Source organism: Staurois parvus, unplaced genomic scaffold (genome assembly GCF_062004578.1).
Source record: "Staurois parvus isolate SC_StPar_1 unplaced genomic scaffold, SC_StPar_1.0 ptg000155l, whole genome shotgun sequence".
Classification (NCBI taxonomy): Eukaryota; Metazoa; Chordata; class Amphibia; order Anura; family Ranidae; genus Staurois; species Staurois parvus.
The window spans coordinates 9,155,595-9,182,278 of record NW_028317951.1 but is presented as its reverse complement, the minus strand read 5'-3'; the positions used below and the strand labels follow the sequence as shown (position 1 = coordinate 9,182,278).

General features: G+C 38.2%; 1 protein-coding gene across 2 annotated transcripts in view; it reads left to right on the top strand.

Annotated features, from left to right (window-relative positions):
• Positions 1-26,684, top strand: part of SI (sucrase-isomaltase) — a 302,245-nt gene that overhangs the window by 58,315 nt on the left and 217,246 nt on the right. For both annotated transcript variants that reach the window (XM_089675454.1, XM_089675455.1), the window contains exons 6-14: positions 1,221-1,392; positions 3,898-3,997; positions 8,221-8,333; positions 9,179-9,304; positions 16,015-16,146; positions 17,382-17,498; positions 20,195-20,308; positions 23,103-23,187; positions 26,206-26,323. In XM_089675454.1, the coding sequence (XP_089531580.1) occupies positions 1,221-1,392; positions 3,898-3,997; positions 8,221-8,333; positions 9,179-9,304; positions 16,015-16,146; positions 17,382-17,498; positions 20,195-20,308; positions 23,103-23,187; positions 26,206-26,323 (1,077 nt within the window). The remainder of the gene's footprint in view (positions 1-1,220; positions 1,393-3,897; positions 3,998-8,220; positions 8,334-9,178; positions 9,305-16,014; positions 16,147-17,381; positions 17,499-20,194; positions 20,309-23,102; positions 23,188-26,205; positions 26,324-26,684) is intronic.

The window sequence follows — 26,684 nt, the reverse complement described above, 5'->3', positions numbered from 1 at the left end:
GTGACACATCCCTGCTGCTGACAGCATGGATGAGTCACTGGTTCTTAGGATGCCGGTAGGTGCTGGCTCCTGTCCCAGCAGTATTCATCTTGGAGCTGTTGCTCCCTTATTGCACACAAGTGGCACAGTGTGCACCCAACAAAACCTTTAACCTTACTAAAACTCATTTACCTAACAATATTAAAGTGTTACTAAAAGTGATTTTTTTCTTCCACTAAAATAATAATAAACAGTTATTGCACAAAGCGGCCCCGAACCTCCTCTTCTGAGGTTCCCCGCCAGCGATTGTGGCCCCTCCTCTTCGTGTGCCTCCATAGCAAGCCACTCTCTCGGAGGGGCACACAGTGCGTGCTTGCTTCCGAGCTGTGTGTGTCTATGGAGCCACACACCATAGATGCACACACTGGGGCTTAACCCTGCCCCCCCATTTCCTCCTTGCTGAATTTGATTGACAGCAGCAGGACCCAATGCTGCTGCTCGAGTCCTGTGTGAAGAGGAAGAGAGGGGAGAAGAGATGCAGCCGGGCACAGCACTGGATATCTTCTTCCCTCTCTTCCCGCTCAGACAGGCAAGAGAGGACAGAATGCTTTAGAATGTTTTATACCTTAATGCAGGGAATGCATTGAGGTAAAAAATGTTTTGGCTTTAGAACCACTTTAAGCTTAAAATTTTACTTACTGGTTAAAAGACATTTTGTCCTCTCGTTGTTTTAAACTCCTGTTTTAAAAGTGGTTGTAAAGGCTCAAGGTTTTTTACCTTCATGCATTCTGTGCATGAAGGTAAAAAAAATTCAATGTGCAGGAGCCCCCCCTAAAACTTACCTGAGCCCAGTGTGATGTGCACGAGAGCCTGCACGGAGCAGGTAAAAACCACTGCACGGAGCAGGTAAGTATGACGTGTTTGTTATATTTAAAGAAAAAAAAACTTCTTAAATATTACTTTAACTCTCCACTTGATCAATTCCTATTTTGATCACAACACCTTTGTGAGCAGTTTAAGATGCTTCAGATTTCAGAGTTTATTGACAGATGTAATTGACCTGCAGTTTACTTCTTTCTGACTTGCATTTGATGTGCTTCAAGCAGGTTTTTCATTCCCAAAAACTTGTTTGGGAATGCAGAACCCATCCAACATAAACAAAAGCCCATTGATGCAGACCTTTTAAGGTGTTGAAGTCTTAACATCACTTAGTTTAAAACTATCATATCTTTTTAAACCAGCTTTGACACCACTATTGGACCCCTTTTGTATGCTGACCAGTTTCTACAACTCTCCATCAAATTGCCAAGCAGCAATATCTATGGCTTGGGGGAGCATGTTCACCGGCAATACAGGCATGATACCAACTGGAAAACATGGCCTATATTTACCAGAGACGCGTTTCCCAATGCAGTAAGTGCTTGTTATTATAATCTCTTATTTAATGATTACAAGCTCATTACAAAAGTTGTTTACAGTATCTCCCTTTCACATGTAAGTAGCTTGCAGTCAGTAATTATAGGCAAAGCAGTGTACCTGAGTAAGTAAGTAAATGTGCTGTTTTCAATAAGCAATTATAAACAAAGAAAGGCTTACTCTACCTTAAAGCTTGTTAAACTATTGTAGAATGAATTCTATATTTCTAATTAGAGCATATTGTAATTAATATGCTGAGTTAAGAGAAATAATTCTGTAAGCTTAATTAAGTAGACTGTAGTGTGCAGAGGTTTAGCTAATATAGGATTATCCAACATTTGAGTTGTGAAATTAAAATTTGTCTTCCTGTATTTCAGCAACATCAAATGAGAATAAAAAATAGTTTTTTCTAAGGTGACAGTACCAAGCACACAGTTACACTGACCCTTTACACCTATTTAAAGAGTAGCTGCACCTTCAGTAAAACAAATTAGTGATAGTAGATCAGGCATAGCTTGTCTGTCTTTACAGCATTAGTAGTCACCTTTATTTGCCAACAATTCTGTCTACAGCTTACTTGCCCCTATGTATAGACCCCACTGTGTCCATAGGCTGCTAACAAGTGGGCAAGGCCTCAGGCCAACTCTAAGAGAATAATGAAAAGACCAAGTCACATATAACCACATTTAAGCAACCTGAAGTGGGTTGTAGATAAGAGCAGCAGCAGCAATATGTTACGCTTTGTGAGGACAAGATTGCAGACAGCTAAATGTACTTTTTACATTTTGAATGGTCGCCCAGGCCTTCCTAATATGCTAACAGTAGCTTTAAAAAAAAAAAAAAGCCCAGCTAGCTTAAATACGTTGGACAGTATGGGATTTATTTACTAAAGCTGGAGAGTGCAAAACCAGGTTCACTTCTGCATAGAAACCAATCAGCTTCTACCCTCAGCTTGTTCAATTAGGTTTTAGCAATAAAACCTGGAAGCTGATTGGTTTCTATGCAGATGTGTCTGATTTTGCACTCTCCAACTTTAGTAAATAAACCCCTATGTTACCAAACAGGAAACTCTCAAATATAATTCAGGCTTATTCACTAAGAAATGCTAAGAGCAAGGGCAATATACCAGCAAGAGTAACACACAGCAAACTATTTGAACTTAATGGAGGGGATTTACTAAAACCAGAGAACTTTCTGGTGCAGCTCTGCATCAAAACCAATCATCTTTCAGGTTTTCTTGTCAAAGCTCAATTGAACAAGCTGAATTTAGAAGCTGATTGGCAACCATGCACAGCTGCATCAGATTCTGAGCACACTCATTCTAGTAGATCTCCCCAATGTCAAATTGAAAAAGTCGAAGGTGTTAACTGTGCTGGTGCTATTGGTGAATCTGCTCTGCAAATTCTTACTTCCTGACACTTTAATCACAAGGTGGCATTAGCTAGATTATATCGAAAGAAGGTATCAGTTAAAGGATAAGTTCACCTTTTGACCAAAAATATTAAATGCACATTTTCTTTGCAGGTAAGAAAATGTTAATTTTTTTAGTTTTTGGTTGCAGGAGCCTCTAAGGCATTGCACCAGCAATCAGTAGATCACTGGTGCCATGCAGGTCTCCTGCTGACCTGTAAGTATACTGCTTGCCCATATGGGATGTACTGGCAAGAAGATATACTGACAGGAAGATTCAGTGAACTACCACGGCGCTCCACAGCGCCATGGTAGTTCATTGAGAACTACAAGCCAATGGCCGCTAAGACTGTCGGGATTTGCAGTTCATTTGCAGAACATGCCAGACCCGCATGGCTGCACTAGTTTTTTTTTACTTCTGTCACAGGGAGGGGGGGCAGCAAGCAGCGGCCGCAGTATTGGGAACATGTTACATGTTCCACCCTAAAATCAGGTGGAACATGCAACATGTTCCCGAAAGTGAACTTATCCTTTTAGTAAAAATGCTTACCAGCAAACATAGTCAGTGTAGAGTCACATACTTTAACAGTTTTTTAACCATCAGTGTGTTTAAATGGTCAGTCCATGCAGAACCAACATTTCATTTGTTGGTTGATCCTGAAGAATTGAACTACCTAATAATTTCTTGTATGTCTTCAGATGCAATGCTGTAGCCATTATGAACAGGTCCCACTGTTAAGTTTAATTTTGTATTTATTTTATTTTTTGGAGAATGCAACATTAGATATTGAGATATGCAATGATGGGCTGCAACACCCCACAACTCCCAGGTAGACAGAAACTGAGTCAACTTATGGCAGGAAGATCTTACTGTTAAAGAATCTAAGGACTGACTTGGACCACCAAGTTCCACCTCTAACCTAAGCATAGAAATTCACGTTGTACTGTTTTTCTTAGCTGCTCTAAAACTAGTGTCTGGTTTGAGGTAAAGAGCACTTGTCTATTTTGTATAGCTAAGCCCTTGTCTATCTAACACAGCATGCAGCTGTATGTAAAAATGCATGATTCCATCACTGTATTTTTTCTCTGCAGGATGGACATAACCTGTACGGCGCACAGACATTTTTCCTATGTTTGGAAGATGAAAAGGGTTCCTCTTTTGGAGTCTTTCTAATGAACAGCAATGCAATGGGTAAGTATTTTTTTTTTTCTTTGATGAAACATTCTGCAAGTTGGCATGGTATCAATAGGATGATGTTTATTAACTATTGATACAACATATTTCTTGTATCATAATAGCCATACTAACAATATTATGCCGGGAGCCATACTGTGCTTTTTGTTTCCCACACAATTTAGCATGTCATTATATAGTAAATACAAGTAAAGTTGTCAATACAAAATATTGCATGAGCCCAGTTTTTTGATGCACATTTGTGCACCAAAAAGTGCAGAGAAGAGAAAAGAAACAACTGTATCATTACACATATACAAAACACCAAATGTATCCCTATGTCTTTTGTGGGCCTCCTGCAACCTTGATAACAGTAGCTTAGGCTCACCATACACATTACAGTCTGTACAATCTCCTTTAGATCTACCAACAACTATGTAGTACATGGATCATTAGGTGGGTCCTCATATTACATAGTTTTGGTAAATCTAAAGTTGATTGTATGGTCAGATTATAATGTGTATGGTGACCTTTAGTTGTTAAGAAGCAAGTTTTCTTGAGTATAACACTATTTACATATTCACATTTACATTTACATATCCTGTTTACATATCCATAATAAAACATATTCACAAATTATCCTATTGACTTGAGAAAAGACTTCCCCTAGGATTGGGATTTTTTTAGGCAAAATAAGAACAAGGCTTAATAGGCACGCTGTAGATGTTTGGTAAAAAATATACCTGCTATTTAGAGCTGAATTTACAAGAAAGCCTATAGGAACATGCAATGTGCACCAAAGCTATCCAGTAGACTAATGAGTGAAGAACAGCTGTCAAAGCTAAAGAAAGGTTTTAAGGCTTTGGCAGTGGGGCATTCTGAATAGCTGAGAAACAGAGGTGAGAGATAGAGCGGTGTACTGGACCCTACAAATCTGCCTGGAAAAAGTCCAGACAGTTTTCTCTGTGGACTACAGAACCCCTCCCTCTGTTATGTAGAAGAGGAAAGGAGGAAGTTTCTAAAGTCCTGTCCTGTTGTGCTTATACAGTAGGGTGAGTGAGCGTTGTCACCCTTGGACTATAAGTTTGTTAATGGAAGAAACTACAGGTGAAAATAGAAGAAAAAAAAAGCTAAGGAAAAAAAAATTAACACAGCCACCACATCTAAGTCCTGGAATGTGATGGCTTTACAGGGGAATTAAGGTGTCCGTTTATGACACAGAGAATAGCTGCAATTCAGAGGATCACAGCTATTCTCTGATCATTCACAGTTTATGACACTCAGGAGATCAGCGGAGAACATGTTCAGCCCTTCACTGGAGATCTGTGTTCTCCCTCCAGATTCTCCAGCCCAGAGCTGGAGAATTGGAGGGACCGCAAACTAAGCAGCGGTAATTTACCTCTGTTTAGTAAACTGATCTCTTACTTTAATCTCATGAGATTATAGTAAAATGAGACATTTTCCAGCGTTTGGAGACCGTTCTCCAGTGTTTGGAGACCGTTCTCCCTTCGTTTGGAGACCGTTCTCCCTTTGTTTGGAGAACTGCTTCATAAAAGGCATTCACATGAGAACTGTGTACTCCGAGAATGCCGGAGAACTGAGCAGCGAGCTATTACTGCTGGTTCATAAACAGACGCCTTAGAGTGCAACGTGGCAGCGGTTTGATACCGTACCAACTGATACAAACCATGAGAAGAAAAGAGCACCGCATATTGACCTTCTTTTTAAGTAAAAGGGTCCATCCCATCTGGTGAGGGCGTATTGGTGGAAGGTCTGAGTGAGTGCAAATGTATGTTTGTGGTGGAGGATAAAAGACACTACTTACCAGAAGATGGGTATTGGACTGTGATTTCCATGTGGAGAGAATATTTCATCATTCATGGACTTTTATTTGCACAGCATTGCCTAGTCACATTGCTTGCTAAAGGTTTTAATTTATTTACATTTATATTAATAGCACATTATTTATATCTATTTGAAGGTTTAATTAATTAATTCACATTTATGTACTTGCACTTTAGTATAATAGCATCCCCACATATTCTTATTACTCTCTGTACATAACCTTATTTTTTTTTATTTTTTTTTAAGAGGGGAGGCTTAATAATCCACTTTACAAAGATCTGCAGAATTTAATATAGGTTTCAGACTTCCAGTGTCAGAGTTTCAAGCAATTTACAACTTTACAGGAGATTTGTCACAATAGCCTTCCTGGCATAGAAGACCAAAAAAAGCTAAAGTATATGTATAGCCGAACCTTTTTATGTGGATAGAGTAAGGATGGGTCGAAAAGTCTGTAAGTTTATTTTTTGCTGTTTTGTACCTTTTGGGAAATTTCCCTGTACTTGCTATCCCAATGACAAAAAAATAGAGGGATTTTCCAAAGTGAGGGGAATTCCTTTCTTAGACAGTTGTCCTTACACAGGTGTACAGGTGTCCCCTTTTGAAGAACCTTCTTACCTTTGGTTTTGGGGACAAATTTATAATTTTATATACAGTGTGTGTGTGTCTATATATATGTATATAGTGTATCTGGCAATATATATATATATATATATATATATATATATATATATATAGAGAGAGGGCTTTACCCTTCCTCACACCATCCAAAAAAAACCACCAAAAATCTAAAGTCCAGTGTGAAGTCTTAGATGAAATTGTAACTGCTAATCAAAAATATGTTATTTCATTGCAATGCAATACAATATGATAAAGTAATCAGACAGTACAGGCATCACCAGCGCTATGATGCTGGTCATTATTTGAAACGTTATTGCTGTGACATATATCCTGGAATGAGAATTAGAAAGTATCATTTGATAGTTACAGACCTGTCATTGAAAGAAGTATTGTGTATTGTGAGCCTGTCTCTCATTGTTATGGTAGTGAATACAACTGTCCCAGCCTATTTATGTATGTTCTGCGCATCTGTCATGTTTACAGCTATTTGAAAGCTAGTCTTTGATTTATGCCATTCTTATGCTACTCCAAAAGTTCTTGTCTCTATACTACTTCTGGGGACAAAGGATACCCTGACTGGTATATCCAGACTAGCTAGGACTTCGTTTTAGAGACCCAATTTTTTCAGACTTGATAGATATAAGCCTACATAATCCTACACATAGAATGCATGCTTTTCCCTGCAAATGTCATCAAAAGCTCTCATTTTGATATGCCTCATCCATATATACTCACACTGTGCTGTATGAACATTAACAAAGTAATAAATGGAGTATGCTACCGCATTAATTTTTTTTTTTTTTTGGCACTGTATGTTTAAGACAAAACCCATTATAATGTGATGCCGACACATGTTCTCCCCGCTCCACTTTCGTTGTACATGCCAAAGACATTTTGGGGGAAATTTACTAAAACTGGTGCACTCAGAGCCTGGTACAACCATGCGTGGTAGCCACTCATATTCCAACTTTAGCTTGTTTAATTAAAGTGATACTAAGTCTTGTTTTTTTTTCTTAAACATAACAAATATGACTATACTTACCTGTTCTATGCAATGGCTTTGCACAAAGCAACCCAGATCCTCCTCTTCTTGGGTCCCTGCTGACGCTCCTGGTCCCGTCCTCCTGTCGGGTGCCCCCATAGCAAACAGCTTGCTCCCAAGCCGCAGCTCTGTGTGTCCACTCACACACAATGGCTTCCGCTGCTGCCTCAGTCAATTAGAAGTAAGAGTCTCTGGCAAACCAAGGCTTTCATGGACATCACTGGATCAAGAGGGAGCTCAGATAAGTGTTATAGGGGGCTGGAAGGGCTGCTACACACAGTAGGTTTTGAGACTTTAGAACCACTTTAAGCTTTGGCAATAAAACCTGGAAGCTGATTGGTTTCTGTGCAGAGCTGCAAGAGGTTTTGAACTCTCCAGATCTAGTATATAACACCTTCAGATTGGTAAATTGGCTCCTGTCTAAATTAGCCCTATTATGTATGCATCTGAGATAGGGACCTTGGATTGGAAGTTCCTTGAGGTCAGGGACTGGTTTAAAAGTTGAGTATGAAGAAGCGCTGTGTGGCTGCTGGCCCCTCTCTTCTGCTTATATGCCAAATTTTACCAGCTTTATTGTTGAATTAATCAACTAGTTTTCAGAAATTGTAAAACTGTGGACAAGTGCAGGAGAAAAAAGTAAAGAAATGTGTTGTGCTTTTAGGACACATCCCCTTTACCCTGCTCCTTTAGACATCTGGTCTTCTGTAGTAATGGGCCTTTTCATTTATCATTACAGAGGTAATAATTCAGCCTGCTCCAGCAGTGACATACAGGACTATTGGAGGCATCCTTGACTTTTATGTTTTTGTGGGTAACACTCCAGAAGACGTTGTTATGGAGTACCTAGAGGTAAGAATTTTATGGTTGGATTAAAAATCATTTCTATTTTGGGGGTTATCGGGTTGTCATAAATGGTCACAGTACAAATAAATAGCATCAATTGCATATAAACCCACCAGATGATATTCATGAACCAAATTTTGCCAAGCCTGGTGAAGAAATGGTAATCTAATGATGCCAAAGCAAATGCAGTGTCAATATGTGCCATATATAATGAATGTAGGAGGCTATAGTCAAAATGCAATTATAATTGGATCCAATCAGATATAGACTTCTGATATATACGAATATTGACTTTTCCTGTAAATCTAGCATTTAACTCTACTCTCCCATCTTTCTGTGGGTCTTTAAAGTGTCCAAAAAGGAGATCTTGTTGGGAGTAAGAGAGCATAGGACCAAGCTGATATTTTAAAGAAACTGTCAAGATTTGTGTGTAAATTGAGCTGTCTATATCTCTTAATATATTAATCATTATGAGAAGCAGTTTTAAGAAAGGTAACCTCTGCTTATGCATTTGAACACCATATGCTTAGTTTGAATAGTCTTGTGACAGGTTTACTTTACTAAAGTTACTGCACCAGATACGAGGATAAAAGAAGCAGAAAAGAATCTTTTAAATATTTATTAACTTATTCCTTGTAAAAGCAGTAGTCTTTCAACTACAATAATTCAACCCATGTTCTTGCTTCTTTCCTCTTTTCCATAAATGTTTTAGCCCACTTCAGCAAGCTACATTAATGCCTTTTCATGCTAAATCACTGATCTGTGAAAAATGCCCTATGCATTTTATTATTATTTAAAAAGACAAAGGAACAGATCAAAGCTTACATGTATCTTTTTTTTTATCTTAATAGTTTATTGGTAAGCCGTACATGCCAGCGTATTGGACTCTTGGCTTCCATATAAGTCGATGGGGATACAAGTCGTTGGATGAGGTGAAAGAGGTGGTTGAAAGAAACAGAGCCATTAATATCCCTTATGTAAGTCAACCAGTTTTCGCAGACCCAGTACACAGGCATAGTCTTGCTCAGACTTATAGCTAGAATTGTGAAAGACCCGGGACACCTTTTGACACCCTAAGGAGAGGAATGAAGCAGTTATGCATGCTGCATTGAATGTTTGGTGTAGTTACATTTTGCTAACAGTGGGAGGGGTTTAAAGCGACATGATTAAATAAAACCTAGTCTACTTTCTGTATACAAAGTAACATATGCCATAGTTATTGTCCTTACAAAATATGCCTTAATTACTGCTCCACAAGTCAGAGTCTAACATGTACAAAGATTACAACACAATCAAGAAAAAAACGTTTTCATTACATATGCTTTTCTGCACACTGCTTATTTTAAAGAAGTTTAGTAAAATAACTATTTAGCAGTTGTCCAGATAATAGACATGTTGGTCAAGAATATGTATTGTATAATATAGCATAAAACGTGCAGGGGTATGTAATGTACTTAAAATGCAGTGGTCAAGAGTATGAATTTGCAACATAGTGTATCTAGTGCAGTGTCCAGAAGTAAGTAAGGCACAAAGTACAGGGGCCATGAGTATGCAATGCACAGAGCACAAGGGTGCAAATGCACAGAGCACAATTGGTCTGGAGTGCATAAGACATTAAGTGCAGGGACCAGGCGTACATAATGTACAGTGTATAGGGTTCAGGAATGCAGAACTCGGAAAGTGCAGGGGTCAGAAGTGCATAAGGCAAATAATGCAAGTGTCAGGAGTATGTAAAGCTGTACAGAGGGATCCAGAGTGTGTAATGCGCAGAGCCTAGGGGTCAGAAGTGCAAAACTCAGAAATCAGGGGTCATAAATTCGTAATGCATAGAGCACAGGGATCAAAAATATGTAACATACAGAGATCTGAAGCCAGGAGTCTGGAAATGCACAGAATGTAGAGGCAAGACTGAGCAGCACAGAGCAGCGGTGAGAAGTGTGTAAGGCACAAATTGCAAGGTTCAGTAAGGTATGTATTGTAGAACACAGGGATCAGGAGTGAGTAATACACAACATGCAGAAGTCAGGTATGCAGAATGCAGGGATCAGAATATATATATATATATATATATATATAAATATACTGTATATAATGCACAGTGTAAACAGTATAGAGCTCTTCCCCCAATCCACCCCAGTACATGCCTCTCCTCTCCCAAATCTCTCTCCAGTACAGATTTCCTTGCCTCCCAGAAGTTCATTCATCAGACCTCAGATACAGCGACAGTGCACTAGTGAGGAGACATTTTCCTTTCTGCTGGTCATATGACACTGAACATCAAAGCAAAAGAGGAGCTTAAAGGAGCCTTCCATGCCTCTGTAGTGCCATGATATGTGAGGTCTGAATAAGCCGCGGCTGCAGTCCCACCAGCAAAACTTTAGGAAAAAAAAGGCAGATGTTCGTGGTTTTGAGACCCAGCACTGTTACTGCCTCTGGTCTTGACTAAAAACTGCAATATATGCTTTATTTGTTCAGTAACAGTTCATTGTTCAGGCTCTGTATTACTTATATAATATGCCATCCATTTATATCATTTTTATATTGTCAGCATTTATGGTAGCTAATGTTTGTGTGATTAAAAACATTTTTTTTTTAAATTCCAAACATGTCATACTTGTCTGCTCTGTGCAATGGTTATGCACCGAGCAACCCTGATCCTTCTCATCTCAGGTCCCCTATTGGCGGTCCTGGCCCCTTCCCCCCTCTGCTGACTGCCCACCATAGCAAGTTGCTTACTATAAGATATACAGAGTATGGCTCGGCCCCACCCCCGCTCCCTTTTCACTGGCAGTTGTTGACAGCAGCCAATGGCTCCTGCTGCTTTCTCTAAGTCAGTGAGAAGTGGGAGAGCCGCCAGAGCCTTGGCTCTTGTGCACATCACTGGATCGAGATCTGGCTCAGGTAAGTAAAAGGTGGCTGGGGTGGGGGTTGGGGGGAGTTGCACTAAGAAGGTTTTTACCTTCATGCATAGAATGCATGAAGGTAAAAAGAACCTTCTGCCTTTACAGGTGCTTTAAAGTTTTCCCTTTCCAGAGACTTGCCTAACATTGGTCAGTAGTGCCAACTAATAATACATATGTATAATGCGAGTATACAATATCAAACCATAAATTATGACTATTTACATTTTAGGATGTTTGAGTAATGATATAAAAATAAGGCCCTGTTCACACCTGAGTGTTTTACAGCTCAAAGCTCCAATATGCTCAACAAAATCCCATGTAATTAAATGATGGCCAGTTACATATAAGTGCTCAGACTCCTGCAGGTCCAAAAGCTAGATAAGCTACTTTCGATGCAGTTTTGGGTATTTTTGGCCCATTGAAGTTCAATGGGAATGCCTATAAACGCTCAATTCAAGTGTTTTCCAGGTGTATTTTCAGGCATTTTTTTAGCCTGTAAGGCTAGGTTCACATTTGTGCAGCTCCGCAACATCCATTTGAATGGACTGCTGTGCCTCTTGAAAATGCAGGGAAAAGGGTCACCATTTTTTAAAACACTGCCCGCACAGAAACCACAAGTGCAGTGTGGTCCCCAGTGCAGGAACAGGTGCGGTCCTGAAGCAGCAATCACCTTCACAGGTGTGAACCTAGCCTTAGGCTGGCCATACACTATACAATTTTCTGTCCAATTTCTGCCCAATTTCCTTTAGATTTACCTTCAACTATGTAGTGCAAGAGCCCGCCTAATTGGATACAATTGAAAGTGTTGTTAGGTTTGACCTCCTATTATATAGTTTTTGGTAAATCTAAACCAAAAATCTCAATAAGGCTAAGACTGGCCATACATTATACAAATTTCTTGAGAATTTTGCTTTAGATATACCAAATAATATGAGGTCAAACCAAAACAACACTTTCAATTGTATCCTATTAGGCAGTCCCTTGCACTACATAGTTGAAGGTAAATCTAAAGGGAATTGGGCAGAAAATTGTAAGAAAAATGTATAGTGTAGAACTAGTTTAGAACTAGTTTATTTTCCCTCGTGCCTTCCAATGGCTAAAACAAAAACACCTGAAGCTTGAATACACATGGCAAATGCTTGAAATAAGCTTCTAAAATGCTTGTATATGTGCAATAAAAATCAAAATTCTGAAATAAAAATACCTGAAAACCACTCTGCTCATATATAAATGCAGCTTAAAAGCAGAAAGACATGTTTTACTCATTTGAATTGTTTGTGATGTATTTTGATGCAAATACTGTACCTAACTTATTACAAATGACCACAAAATATTTGTAAATTTGCTAGCCTGACAACTCTAAGGACCCTTTCACATAGGGTGGATTCTGATCTGATTAGCGTGGGATCTGTTCACTGATCCTCTGATCAGAGCAGAGCGGGATGGATGTCACATCTGTGCCTGCTCAGTTTCAGCTGTATGGACACAGGTGGACACCTGTCAGCTCTATGGGCAACTAGGTGTAAACAGACTCTGCTGTCCGTTTACATCAGGCTACCTCCTATTTGAACAAAGAAGGCACAGTCCTTTGCCTTTTTTTTAGCAGACCTGGTCGTATTCAGAAGTAGGTGGGTGTAAACAGACACAAATCCATTTGCACTCTCCTGTCCATAGGGCTCTATAGAACTTGCGATGATGTCCACCTGAAAAACAGGCTGATGTCAGAACTACACTGTGGTTCAGTCTGAATCTGTCTGGGTAACAAATGGATCTCAGCTGAATTGGTGACAGGCATCATCAGTTTAGGCAACTTTTTGGTATGCAAAAACTGCTGAATACTGATTGAAGTTACATTAGTTTACTTCAGTTTGCACATGCATCTTCAGTTCAGTTTACATATGTTTGCACATCAATTTAGCTCAGTTCATATTAGCCTACATCTGATTTTGTATCCATAATTTTAATTGTTAAAGATCTAATCATATGTATCTAGAAATGGACATAAACGGATGACATCCACTTACATCCACCTACTGTACATCCATTCAGATTTGTCTAAATGGAAAAGGACACAGCCTTGTTCTGTTTAAAAAGCTTGCCCTCAATGGACACGAATGCAGGCTGGTGTAAACTGATGATCATCCGTTTACATTTGCCCTCCTATAGACATGCATTGTGGTTCTCTGTATCTGTCTGACAAACTGACAGATGAATCCGGACTGAGGGCTGGTTCACACCAGATGCAGTCCAGTGCATTTTTATTCTGCATCAAAAACACATGCACAGTGTTTTCCTTGTATTCCAATGGTCCTAGTTCACACAAGTGCAGTCAACAAATGCAGAAAATGCTCAATTGAAATGAAGAAAAAGAGGGGAAAACTGCACTGGAATGCATCAAAAACTGTGCATGCAGAAATGCATCCAGAATGCAGAAATTGTTATGTGAACCAGCCCTTCATGCCTATGATAAACTGCCAGATAATAAACCAACTAATGGAGATGCTTCTCTGCAGACCATTGTTGACAATTGAATATCAGTCTGAACAATTAAGTTGGTGGTTCTGCAAGAATCACCTATGACTTGAATTTCTGAACCAACCAAGATTTGGGTTGTATATTTCAGCCACATCACAACTTCCGCTGCTTACCACCCTGTGTAATTATTCAATCGACTTTTGCCAATGCAACGTGTTGGAATAATGAGGGCCTAACATTGACTGCATTTATTTAGATGCGGCCGCTGTTCGAGTATTCTTACAACCATGGGTGCCAGCTGTCTGGAAGCTGAGATTTATCCAGCTGTGCTGTTTAGCACAGGTAGAGGAATCTGTTTAGATTTCATTATTTTAGCCCGCAGACTGAATTAAAGAAATCTATGCGTCTATGAGCAGCTATGAGAACGATGAACAATTACGTGGAAAATCTTAACTTTTTTGAAAAGTAATCCTTTGTATTTTTTGAAAGTCCGTTTAATTTTTTAAGAACATCTGCACCTAATTTTAGTTGATTTTCAGATCAAATGAAAAATGTTTTTTTAAAACTAAACTTCCTACTGAATGTACTATGAAAAAAAAATCACAGGTTTTTATTTTCATTTTAATATACACTTTATTGACTGTCTTTCTGTCCAAGATCTATTTCTGGATTTTTCTGCTCTAGTTTATTGTAAACAACTTATATATTCCTTCCGAATCAAAATTTGGACAAACTTTCCATTATTCAGAGATTCGGATGATTTCGAAATCCTAATTACAATAGTAAGGAATTTAAATGAATCTGAAATAACTAAATGAAATTTGGTTGTAATTCGAATGAATTCGAATTAGAAAAAAATATTTGAAAACAAATTCAAAATCAAAAACAAATTTGAAAACCAATTCCAATTTTAAAACAAGAATAAGAACAGAAAATAAAGAAATAGAAAATGAAATAATAGAATAGAATAGAAAAGAATAGAGGAAAAAAGAACAGAATAGAAAATAGAATATAGAAATAGAATATAAAATAAAAGAGAATAAAATAGAACAGAACATAATAGAAAACAATAGAGTACAACAGAACAAAATAGAATAGACAATAAAGGCATAGAAAAGAATAGAATCTATTAGAATAGAATATAAAAGATTAGAATAGAAAATCAAAGAACAGTATAGAAAAGAATAGACTCAATTTTAATAGAATAGATTAGAATAGAAAATCAAAGAATAGAATAGAAAAACAGAGAAAAGATTAGAATAGAAAATCAAAGAACAGCATAGAAATGAATAGACTCAATTAGAATAGAATAGATTAGAATAGAAAATCAAAGAATAGAATAGAAAATAATAGCATAAAACAGAGAAAAATATAACAGAAAATAAAGGAATAGAATAGAATCAATTAGAATAAAATAGATTAGAATAGAAATCAAAGAATAGAAAAGAATAGAAAAGATTAGAATAGAGAATCAAAGAATAGAATAGATGGGTATATAAAAACAATAGAATTGAATAAAATAGAAAGAATATAACTGCCTTCTGAAATTCGAATTTTGAATAAAATGAATTTGAATTTGAACAGAATACATTAGAATAAAATAATAGTAAAGAATAGAATAGATTAGAAAAGACTAAAATACTTTACAAAAAATTGTGAGCTGCGCTATGGTGATGTGAGTAGTGTTTAACAAAGGCACTGTGAAAATAGAAATTTCCAATACGGTCACTCAACTCTTCATATAGCCCATATACTATCAAAAACACATGGATTGTGGATTATGGAATGTAACTTTAGAATTATTATCAAATCCGTTAGAATTATTTTCAAATCCGTTAGAATTATTTTCAAATCTGTTAGAATTGTTTTCGAATCCATTGGGATTATTTTCTAATCTGTAAGAGTTGTTTTCAAATCCATTAGAATTATTTTAGAATCCGTTAAAATTATTTTAGAATCCAATTCAAATAAACTAAACAAATTCCGAAAAACAAATTAAACGAATTTAACGAAACAAAATTAGTCAACTAACGAATTGAATTGAAACAAAACCATTTTTTTTTTCAATTTCATTTTCACATGTCTATTATATATTCCAAAACAATGCAATGCAAAGTTATTTCAGCAGTAAAATAAATTTACACCACAGCTGTAAAGCTGTATAACTTTTTTTTTTCACACATCGGATATGGCTGTTTTTGTTAATACTTGATTGTTTTTTTGCAAACTAAACCAGCACCAAAAGTAAAGCCAATCAGTTCTCAAGATATAAATGACAAGGACGTTAATTTAATTTATTTTGTTTTTAGGATGTTCAATTTACTGATATTGACTACATGGAAGAGAGAAAAGATTTCACCTATGATAAACAAAGTTTTGCTGACCTCCCTCAGTTTTCTCAAAATCTACATGCCAATGGACAAAAATACATCATCATATTGGTGAGTAACTTTTCATTTTGGTAAGTTTAGGGCTGGATTTATTGATTTCTACCAATACTAAGTGAACCTCTCACTTCCAGTAAAAATGTATAGATTATTGTTATTGGTAAAGTGTAGGTGCCTCATGGAGTGTGCAAATACGTGGACGGATCTGCATGCTCATTTGTGCCTTGGCAGGATCTTGGATCCAAGCCCCTGCAGTATATGAGGCCTTTCCCATGTAGAGATCATTAGTCTTGAGGAGTGACAAGTTGAGGCCCTTAAAATATCACTAGAGGCAAATTTTTTTCTTCCTTTATTTAGTTTTGAATAGAGTTTAGAGGGATTAGAACACCTGCCAGGTTTTCATTGCTGTCTGTACCCCTGTTAGGGAGAGTTACTTTCTGTATTTGTCTTGTTTACCATTATCATTGAAAGTGAAAAGTAAAAGAAAATCCCAAATTTTGGGTTGTCCTCAGAAAAGTAATAGAGGGGAAATATTCCATTGGGGACAGTAGTGCTGGTGACCTGAGGGTCCCCAAGGAATTACCTTAATTTGCAGGGATTTTCTCTCACTTCCTATTTGGCTATGGGACAGAAAGTGAAGGGAAATCTCTGCAAAGGGACACAAATGGCAGAAACAATTCCAGGGGTTATGACCCTTCCTAGCTCTATCCAAAATAAAAAAAAAGTTTTACCTATAGTTCTACATAAATGCAATCTAGATCTTAGACTCCAGGCTTCTCTGTACATGCCCCAGCTGTGGTTAGATGATCTTAATGTTGACTCCTAAAACTTACAAGTTAGAGTGCCACTATTCACGCAAGGCGATTTTCCACAATTGTAGTGTGATTTATTGCACTTGTGTGGTGTGATTTGTCATTTTAGCAGAGCATTCTTGGATCATGAGCAGAATCGCACAGATTCTACCCGTGATAAAAAACGTCTTGATGTGAACAGGGCCTCAGCTTTACTTGTTTCCATTCCTGCTAAATGGACAGGGGTTGATCCTCACTAATCTCTTAGTCATAAAAATTGAAGCAGAAAGATTACATAGGAAGTGCAATTTTTTACCAGGAAATAAATGTGTCACCTATCTGGCTGTGCATTTTGGCAGAATTACAAAATTGGCTGAACAGATGTACAGATCCTTTTGCAGGTCGAAACTGTACACGTACACGTACATATAAGTATATTTCAATTGTTTGAATGTTTACCAGGTTTTCAGATTGTTAGTATTCTTTTCTTCTTTCCAGGATCCTGCTATTGCCAATACACCCCTGATTAATGGTCCATATGCAGCATATGAAAGAGGAACCAGTCTAGGTGTTTGGGTAAATGAAACAGATGGAACTACACCACTGATTGGAGAGGTATAGCATTATTATACTATATTATAAGAAATATTTAAAAGATGTGTTTAAAAAACCTGTATTGAAAAAGACAGGTTGCAAAATATCAGCAATCAAAATAAGGAATGATCCCAGATTTAGCACAATTTTGTACAACAGGATCACAACCAACAATAGCACCACAAGCCCATAAAGTTGTTTGCAAGCCAGCAAAAAATAGTAATGGTACATGCACACCATATGTGGTTGGACTGCATTGGGCGGCTATTCCAGCGCAGTCCCACTGCATGGCAAGGCAAAACGCCTGGTCTCCCTATGTGTCAGGTTCTCACCACTGTGTTGCGGTGGTTTGCGGTCACAGCGTGCTGAAAAAAGTACTGCGTGCAGTATGTTTTTTTCAGCACAATTCACTGCTAGGCAGTTCGATGCCTCGCACCCCGTATGGAACAAAAATATATTTGAAATATATTTTAAAAATAATCTTCCCAAATATATTGACATATATTTGAAATACTACAATTTATATATATATATATATATATACACACTGTATGTTGAAATGCGTTTTTATTACAAAATATATTAAAAATATTTTAAAAAATACATTTCAAATATACTGTATGTCGTTAAAAACACAAATCTACATTTTTGGAATGCATTTACAAATATATGTAAACATATATGTTAAAATTACTTTTTATATGTTAAAAAAAATCAGAAGAATATACTTAAAAAAATATATATATTTTAAAATATTTTTCATATATTTTGTAATAAAAAAGTTATTTTAACATATATTTTTACATATATTTGTTAATGCATTCCAAAAATGTGTATATATATATATATATATATATATATATATATATATATTGAATATGGACAAAATTGCAGTATTTCAAATATTTGTCAATATATTTGGGAAGAAGATTTTTAAAACATATTTTAAATATATTTTTCTTCAATGTGGGACTGCACGGCCAGTAATTGAACTTTTATTGACACAAAAAAAAGAAAAATGTCATACATTTTTGGTATACAAATACAAAGAATATAACATACACAGATGCTTAGGCTCTGTGTATAGTACATGGTAAAAATAAGGCTATGTTCACATTAGCTTTGTCAGCAGGCGACAGACAGACGTTTGGGAAGCGTTGATAACGCTTCTCAAACGCCTATGGAAATTCTGCACATGGCAACACACAGTGCTGTTCACACTGAAGCGTTAGCGTCGCATTGCATCGAGGCAAAACTGATGCCTCATGTTGAGTCAGGAGGAGTAGAAGCCTGGAAAGTGTTTGCGGTGCAGTTGCGGGGTGGTTGCGAGGCATTTGCCAAGCATTAAAACCGCACCACAAACGCCTATAATGAAGGTAAATGGTAATAACGCTCCACAAACGCCTATCAAACGCCTCAAAACTGCGCATAGGGCGTTTGGGGAGCATTTAGGGAGCGTTTAAGGAGTGTTAAAACGCTTCCCAAACACCTGTCTACCGCCTGTCAAACACTATAGGGGTGTTTGGCAAGAGTTAGATATAAGTCAAGTGTGAGCGAGCCCTTAAAGGAGAAAAAGACAAAAACAAAAACACAGCCAGTTAGGATCAGCAAATAATATCAGATCAATAATTTCATATAAGTAAGACCAAGAGACATCTTTCTTAAACACTAAATCTACATATCGTGAACAGAACTCCACTTTATCCAAGGTTGCCAAGCCTTCAAGAAGGTAGGGTATGAGTTGCAACTCAGCCAGGGCTTTTTCAGAGCTTTTTTTATAAACAATTTTTTATTAAACAGTTAGTAATACGAAAAAAGCAGATCACACGTGTGAAAGATCAGGAATAAAATGATACGACGTATGAAAGCAATTGAACTGCATCTCAATAAAGTTTGTGATGGTGTGATGTGCCGAGATCAGAGCATCATAACTGCTGATCTTGGCAGCACCACACCACACACCAGCCACACCATATGAATGCAGTGGCTTCTGTGAACGAACCCTAAGGGATTCCTCCTCTCATATCCATTTCTGAGCCCAGACTGAACTGAGAAAGCAAGACATTTGTCAATTCTGCCAAACAGCATCTCAATGCTAAACAGGAGCAGAGAGACAGATTATGCAAAAGATTTACTAATGCAGCTTTGTTAATAAATTTCTCCCTCTGATAGGAAAGTATAAAGCCTGCCCTTGACTATTTCTTAATTGTGTGTGTGTTTTTAGGTGCAAATCTCTCATCCGTAGTGGTAAATCTGTCAGAGAACTTTGCAAATCTGTCTCAGTTTCTTGTCCAGGATTGCAGGCCCAGGGTCACAAATACACAAAGCACTGTCACATATACTATAATACTAAATAAGGGGCAATAAAAGTTGGTGTGAATATGTCACTAGTTTTCCTCATAAAATCCATCTCTTTATAATAATCATTTTACTCATGTCTGGTTTTTGCAAAACGAAGTGTTCCAGTGTGATCTGAACATTCTCAGCCTTGCTTCTAGCTAGTTGTCTATGCTTGCTCTGAAAATGTAGAGTATGGACAAGCTTGTATTAAGTCAGAGAGAAAACATGGCACCTGATGCATGTATGCTGTATCTTGCAAATGGACTAATTGCGTACTAGACTGAAGGTCAAAATGCAAAATGCATAATCAGTATACTTTTTGCAGAAAACATGGTTGATTGTGCACAACATAACAATATTGTTTGTCTCTACAATAGGTTTGGCCTGGAACTACAGTGTTTCCTGACTATACCAATGATATGTGTACACAGTGGTGGGTTGATGAGTGTGAGCGGTTCTATAACGAAGTTAACTATGATGGCATATGGATTGTAAGTGGAATATGAATCATGCATATAGCTTATTGTGTTCGTAAAATATACTTTTTTTGTATTTGTGGCAACCAAGACAGTTACATTTTGAATTTAAACTGGCAAAGGAAAATTGTTAACCATATTAAAGTGGTTGTAAATCCTTACATATACCCAGCGAAGTGACTGGCCTCGGGTGATACACAGAGATTAAACATATTCTCCTATATAAATGGTACTCATCTGCAGCCATCTGTCCTGTACAGAGTGCTGAATCTACACAGGGGCTCTTAGCTCTGAAAAGCAGGGGGTGAGGAGTTGAAATTACACTCTGCAGAGCTCAGTGAGAGCTGATTAGAGGGAAGGGACACACCTCCTTTACACAGCACACAGGAACAGAGCTGAGGCTGTCAATCCCAGGCTGTGTACTGGAGGTCCCTCCTGGTCACCTTTTTTTCCTGTGTCAGGAAAACTTGTCAGAAGTGACTCATGCAGATAGCAGAGGAACGATGCAACAGACAAAAATGAGATGGATATGCTTTGTTCACAGTTCATGTCAGTGGTTTACAATCACTTTAAAATAAATATCTCCATTATGGCAGGGGTGTCTCTAGGCAGGTGCAGGGGGTGCACGCCACACCGGGTGACACCTTTTGCACGGGGTGACACTGGACCCGCTCCACCAGGGGCAGCACTGCCCGAGGGCCCCGGGGTCACTAGAAGGCCCCATGAGAGGCTCAGTCCATCCCTGTATGTGCCGCTGCTGAAATAAGCAAGCCTTGAGTGGACAGACAGTGAGGCAGCCACTTTGGACACCTCACCTCCTCGGAGTTTCAGCACAGGGGCGGGTCCATATCCCTGCCACGGGTGCTGAAGTCGGAGAGCTGGAGGGACAGACAGAGTATGCAGCAGGTCAGTGTGTAATCCCCTGACCCTGGTGACAGCACTGCAGCTTCATGTAGTAGGTAGGGGGGAGAGAGAGAGGGCAGAGAGAGGGGGGAGAAAGAGGGCAGAGAGAGAAGTGGGGAGAAAGAGGGCAGAGAGAGAAGTGGGGAGAAAGAGGGCAGAGAGAGAGAGGGGGGGAGAAAGAGGGCAGAGAGAGACATAGAGAGAGAGGGGGGGGGAGAGGGCAGAGGGAGAGGGGGGGGGGAGAAAGAGGGCAGAGAGAGGGTAGAGAGAGAGGGGGGGAGAAAGAGGGCAGAGAGAGACATAGAGAGGGGGGGGGGAGAGGGCAGAGAGAGAGAGGGGGGAGAAAGAGGGCAGAGAGAGACATAGAGAGAGGGGGGGGGGGAGAAAGAGGGCAAAGAGAGAGGGAGGGGAAAGAGGGCAAAGAGAGAGGGTAGAGAGATGGGGGGGGGGGAAAGAGGGTATGAATTGGATAAACATGGCTGCCAGTCAACAATATATTTTTTTTAATTTGTTTTGTGTTAGGAGAGCTTAGCTGTAGCAACATACATTTTTCTGTCTGCATAGGTTTTATTTAAAGTGTTACTAAACCCATGACCCTGCATTCACTATATCTGGTCTCACACAGTAAACAGAACATGGAAATTCAATTATTTTAGTAAATAGAAACTGCTAAATCCCTTTTCTCATCAGCAATATATATCAGTCTTGTGACCTCTATCAGTGTCCGGCTGAGCACTGGTTAATCTGGTAGGAGGAGTTTTCATTCTCCTTTGACTGTCCTTTGAGGCTGCATGACCCCTGACCCTCTGTCTGGACAGCGCTGATTGGCCCTGTGCCGATCACATGCACCACCTCCCCAAAAAAACACTCTATAGCAATACACACCAAACCAAGCTTGTGCAGAGTGTCTCCTAGGGCTCTGTACTACCAGCAGATGGATTGGGGACTGTGGAAGAAGGAGAGAATCAAAGAAGACAGGATCAAACATCCTTTTTTACATAAGATGGAACATTAGTCCCTAAGGTTTCACAGTGAGTATATCAAGCATGCTTTAGTGCATATACAGATTGATTTTACAGTTGAGGGTTTAGTAACACTTTAAGTTCTGTTAAGGGCATTTGTGGTTATGGTTTTCCATGCAAGCATTTGCTTTTGCATTACAGTGCTTAGGCCTTCATAGGCCTGCACACCGCAAGCTCTCATTCTGGAAGCTGGGAGATCATCCATCTGAGTAAGCTCTGACAGCATCCAACATTAAAACTGGAGGTCCAATCAAAAAAAAAAAAAAAAATGAAAGTCAGCAGCTACATAAACTGTAGCTGCTGACTTAAAAGAAACAGCCACTCACCTGTCCATTGATCTTTCCAGGTTCCAGGTTCACCGGACATCCTATGTCCCCAGTGCCGGCATCTTCAGTGTGACAGCTTGCGGCTTCACAGCTGGGTGCCCACTGCACATGCAGAAGTAGCGCTGGTGTTTGTGAATGGCCCCGTAGTCTTCTGGGACCTGTCACGTGTCCCAGAAGACTACACAGAGGGAGGACAACTTCTGCTTCCGATCACCTAGGCAATCGCAGCAGAAGTAGGAGGAGCTCCTCTTTAATCAGAGTGGGCTCCTGAAACTTGTTGATGGCATGAGAGCATTGATCAGTAAAGTACTTTGCTGAAGTGGGTGGAATGAAGTATAAGGAGACAATGCCGCTTTGCCCTCAGTGATGACAGTATTCCTTTAAATATTGACATGTGTACACCATTATTGCAAAATAGAAAGTATTATGAACACATTTTGATTGGGTTATTGACCATTACTATCATTTGTAAGTTTCATGTCAGAATATAGAAATTAGAGGTTATTCACTATTAAGATGTCTTAGCATTCTTAAAGTGTTTGTATAATTGTTTAACAGGACATGAATGAAGTTTCCAGCTTTGTGAAAGGATCAAGCAAAGGCTGTGCTATCAACAATCTGAATTATCCTCCCTACACACCAGGTAAGACCATGCAAATAAGAAAAAGATGTTCATAATATTTACTGAAGCTTTAAAATAAAGCTGAAGCTGTTTAATTAAAGGATAAGTTCACCTTTGGAACATGTTACAAGTTCCACACATATTTACGGCAGAACTTGTAACATGTTCCAGCTCCTGCCCCTGCCCCACCCACCCACACGGCCGTGTCATTCATTCACAGTTCTATTAATGAATGAACTACAACTACAGTCGGTCGCATCGGCCAACAGCTTGTAGTCCTCAATGAGCTAGGAGGGCACTGGTGAGCAGTCTTGCAGTCCATTGATTCTTTGTTCAATTCAGTAACTGTCTGCCCTTACAAGTGGCTAAGTACATAGTTAAAATATGTATAGGAGCCATATTTTCTGCCAAGGGATATGTACTTCTGTGCAGCCTGTTTTGTAATCATTAACCACTGCCAGGCCTCAGTGATGGATTCCTAACCTGCACAGCAGCACAGGTAGTTTATTATTGGTTAAAACAAACCCACAACTTGCTCATTGATTGGACAGTAATTCTGCTGTACAGGGGGTTACAAGAAGTTGGTATAAAAGCAGTTTCAAATACTTAAAATAGCTGCATCTAAAAAACCCTCTCAATCTATCAATAAGTATATGTTAAAGCGATACTAAAGGCTTACATTTTTTTTCTAAAAATAACAAAAACAGTATAATTACCTGCTGTGTGCAGTGCTTTTGTACCGAGCATCCCAGATCCTCTCTTCATAGAATGCATGAAGGTAAAAAGACCCTGAGCCTCTACAACCAGTTTAAAAACACACCATAGAAAATAATAACTGGTATTTTACTCTGAGTTCATTTGTTAAAACTGTGCTAATTGCAAAAAACAACCATATCTGGTTCTACTGTTTGTGAAAACATAGTCTTACTCCTGAGATGGACTATAGGCTATGGGCTATGGGCCTATGGACTATGGCATGTGTAGTATGCATAGAGCAGTGTATGAAACAAAAACAACAAATTAGCGCAAAAAAGTCCCAAATCCAAAATGTCAGAAACAATAATAAGTTTCACGCACACCTCTTGTTTCAAACAAGCAGAAGTGGGAGGGTGTAGAGGTTCCGGTGTTCAGGGAGAAGTTACAAGGAGGCTGAAGAACACAGTAATCGAAAATGGATTTACAAGGCCATTAGCTAGTGGATGTATATGGATTATGTTTGGAGAATAAGGATATCATTTAGTGTCACTTTATTTTATTAATGGCCTGTGTACAAACATTCTTTCCTGGTAAATTACTATGTGATTATCAACATACCACATATACAAATAGTATGAGAATACATCTGCATCAAATTATTTGATTATTATGAATAGCTGATTATAAAAGGACTAGAGAATATTCATATTTGTTCGGTCAGATTAGCGAATATGCTGAAGAAGGGTTCAGTCCAGTTACTAGTTTATGTTTTTTTTTCTTTTCTTTCATTTTTTTTTCTTGTGCATGAACAGGTCTTTAAAGTGAACATATTTTCGCTTTATTTAATAAGCTAAGTGAACATTCACAATCTCTGCTCCTTTAATCAACCCCAACCTACCTTTTACCTGGCTCATTGCAGACTTGAATTACTAGCTTCCAAACAGGTACCTATGAAACATGCTCAGGACAGTGGATATTGGTATCCTGACCCTCCACTAACACAGTACCAATGTGTGAATACCCACTTTAAGGCCCAGAGGGTTGTAGACCTTCTTACATTCAGTTTTTCTTCTTTATTTTTAATCCTACCATTTCCATGGACAGTCAGAAAGTATATCTAGAGCAATGAACGTAAGCATCTTCCAAAGTGTGCAACAATTGACAACGTGTTCAGGGAGAAGTTACAAGGAGGCAGAAAAACACAATAATGGAAAATGGATTTACAAAGTCATTAGTTTGTGGATGTATATAGATTATTTTTGGAGAATAAGGATATCATTTAGTGTCACTTTATTTTATTAATGGCCTGTGTACAAACATTCTTTCCTGGTAAATTACTATGTGATTATCAACATACCACATATAAAAAAAGTATGAGAATACATCTGCATCAAATTATTTGATTATTATGAAAAGCTGATTATAAAAGGACTAGAGAATGTTCATATTTGTTCAGTCAGATTAGTGAATATGCTGAAGAAGGGTTCAGTCCAGTTACTAGTTTATGTTTTTTTTTTCTTTTCTTTCATTTTTATTTCTTGTGCATGAACAGGTCTTTAAGGTGAACATATTTTCACTTTCTTTAATAAGCTAAGTGAACATTCACAATCTCTGCTCCTTTAATCAACCCCAACGTACCTGGCTTATTGCAGACTTGAATTACTAGCTCCCACTCAGGTACCTATGTAACATACTCATGACAGTGGATATTGGCATCTTGACCCTTCACTAACACAGTACCAATGTGTGAATACCCACTTTAGGGCCCAGAGGGTTGTAGACCCTTAGTACATAGGTTGTAGACCCTTAGTACATTAGATGGATTCTTTTTAGCATTGGTTCACTAATTTTTTAAATGCAATAAAAACAGCAAGGCAAAGCAAGTATGAAAATAATGCCAGAATACCATGTCCTTTCTTTATGAGATTTTACTTTAAAAAAATACTGCACACTTCTCACCACAGTAAAAATTTGGAGTACTTAAACAGATTATCTAAACTGATCTTAGAATGTATGCTCACATTCTTAAATTGGAATTCATTTTAAAGCAACTAAACGTGATTTAAACTGAAACACTATTTCTGTCACAGCACAAGTGTTTCCAAAATATTTTAATAGTGGCCGTAAAGGTTAATTGCGGAGTTTGTTTGTAGCTTGACTTATTGATCACTGTGAACTGTGGTGTTCATTAAACAGCATTTGTGAAAGCTACATGGCACTGTATCAAAGAAATAGCACATTTGTAACTCCTTCTTCCAAGAAAACAATCTTTGTAGAAATTAGACAAACATAACATGCACCGAATTATTGTTCTCTAAGCATATTTTTGTATTTCCCATAAAGGAATTTTGGACAAAGTGATGTATTCCAAGACACTCTGCATGGATGCGAAGCAAGCCTGGGGCAATCATTATGATGTCCACAATTTATATGGATATTCAATGATTCTTTCTACTGAAGAGTAAGATTTATTCACTTATTTTACTACAATTACATGTATTATTTTATATACTAATATAATATATAAATATATAATATATAATTATGACATATACATATATTAACCAATATTTGCTTCAAAGAAGAGTTCCAGTCATTAAAGATAAGCTGAAGTCTTGCACCATTTTCTCTCCTTAAAGTCCAGTACCCCTAAAAGTTATGATTTACAGTATGTTATGTTGCTTCTGCTTAACCTGCTCAGTGCTCTTTTGTGGCATTGCTGAGTAACAGACACCCCCCTCTTCACAAGCTTACTCAAACAGATTTATATTGCAGAGAAGTCGAGGGAGTGCGTCTGATAGAGACTAAAGCAGCCCATATAA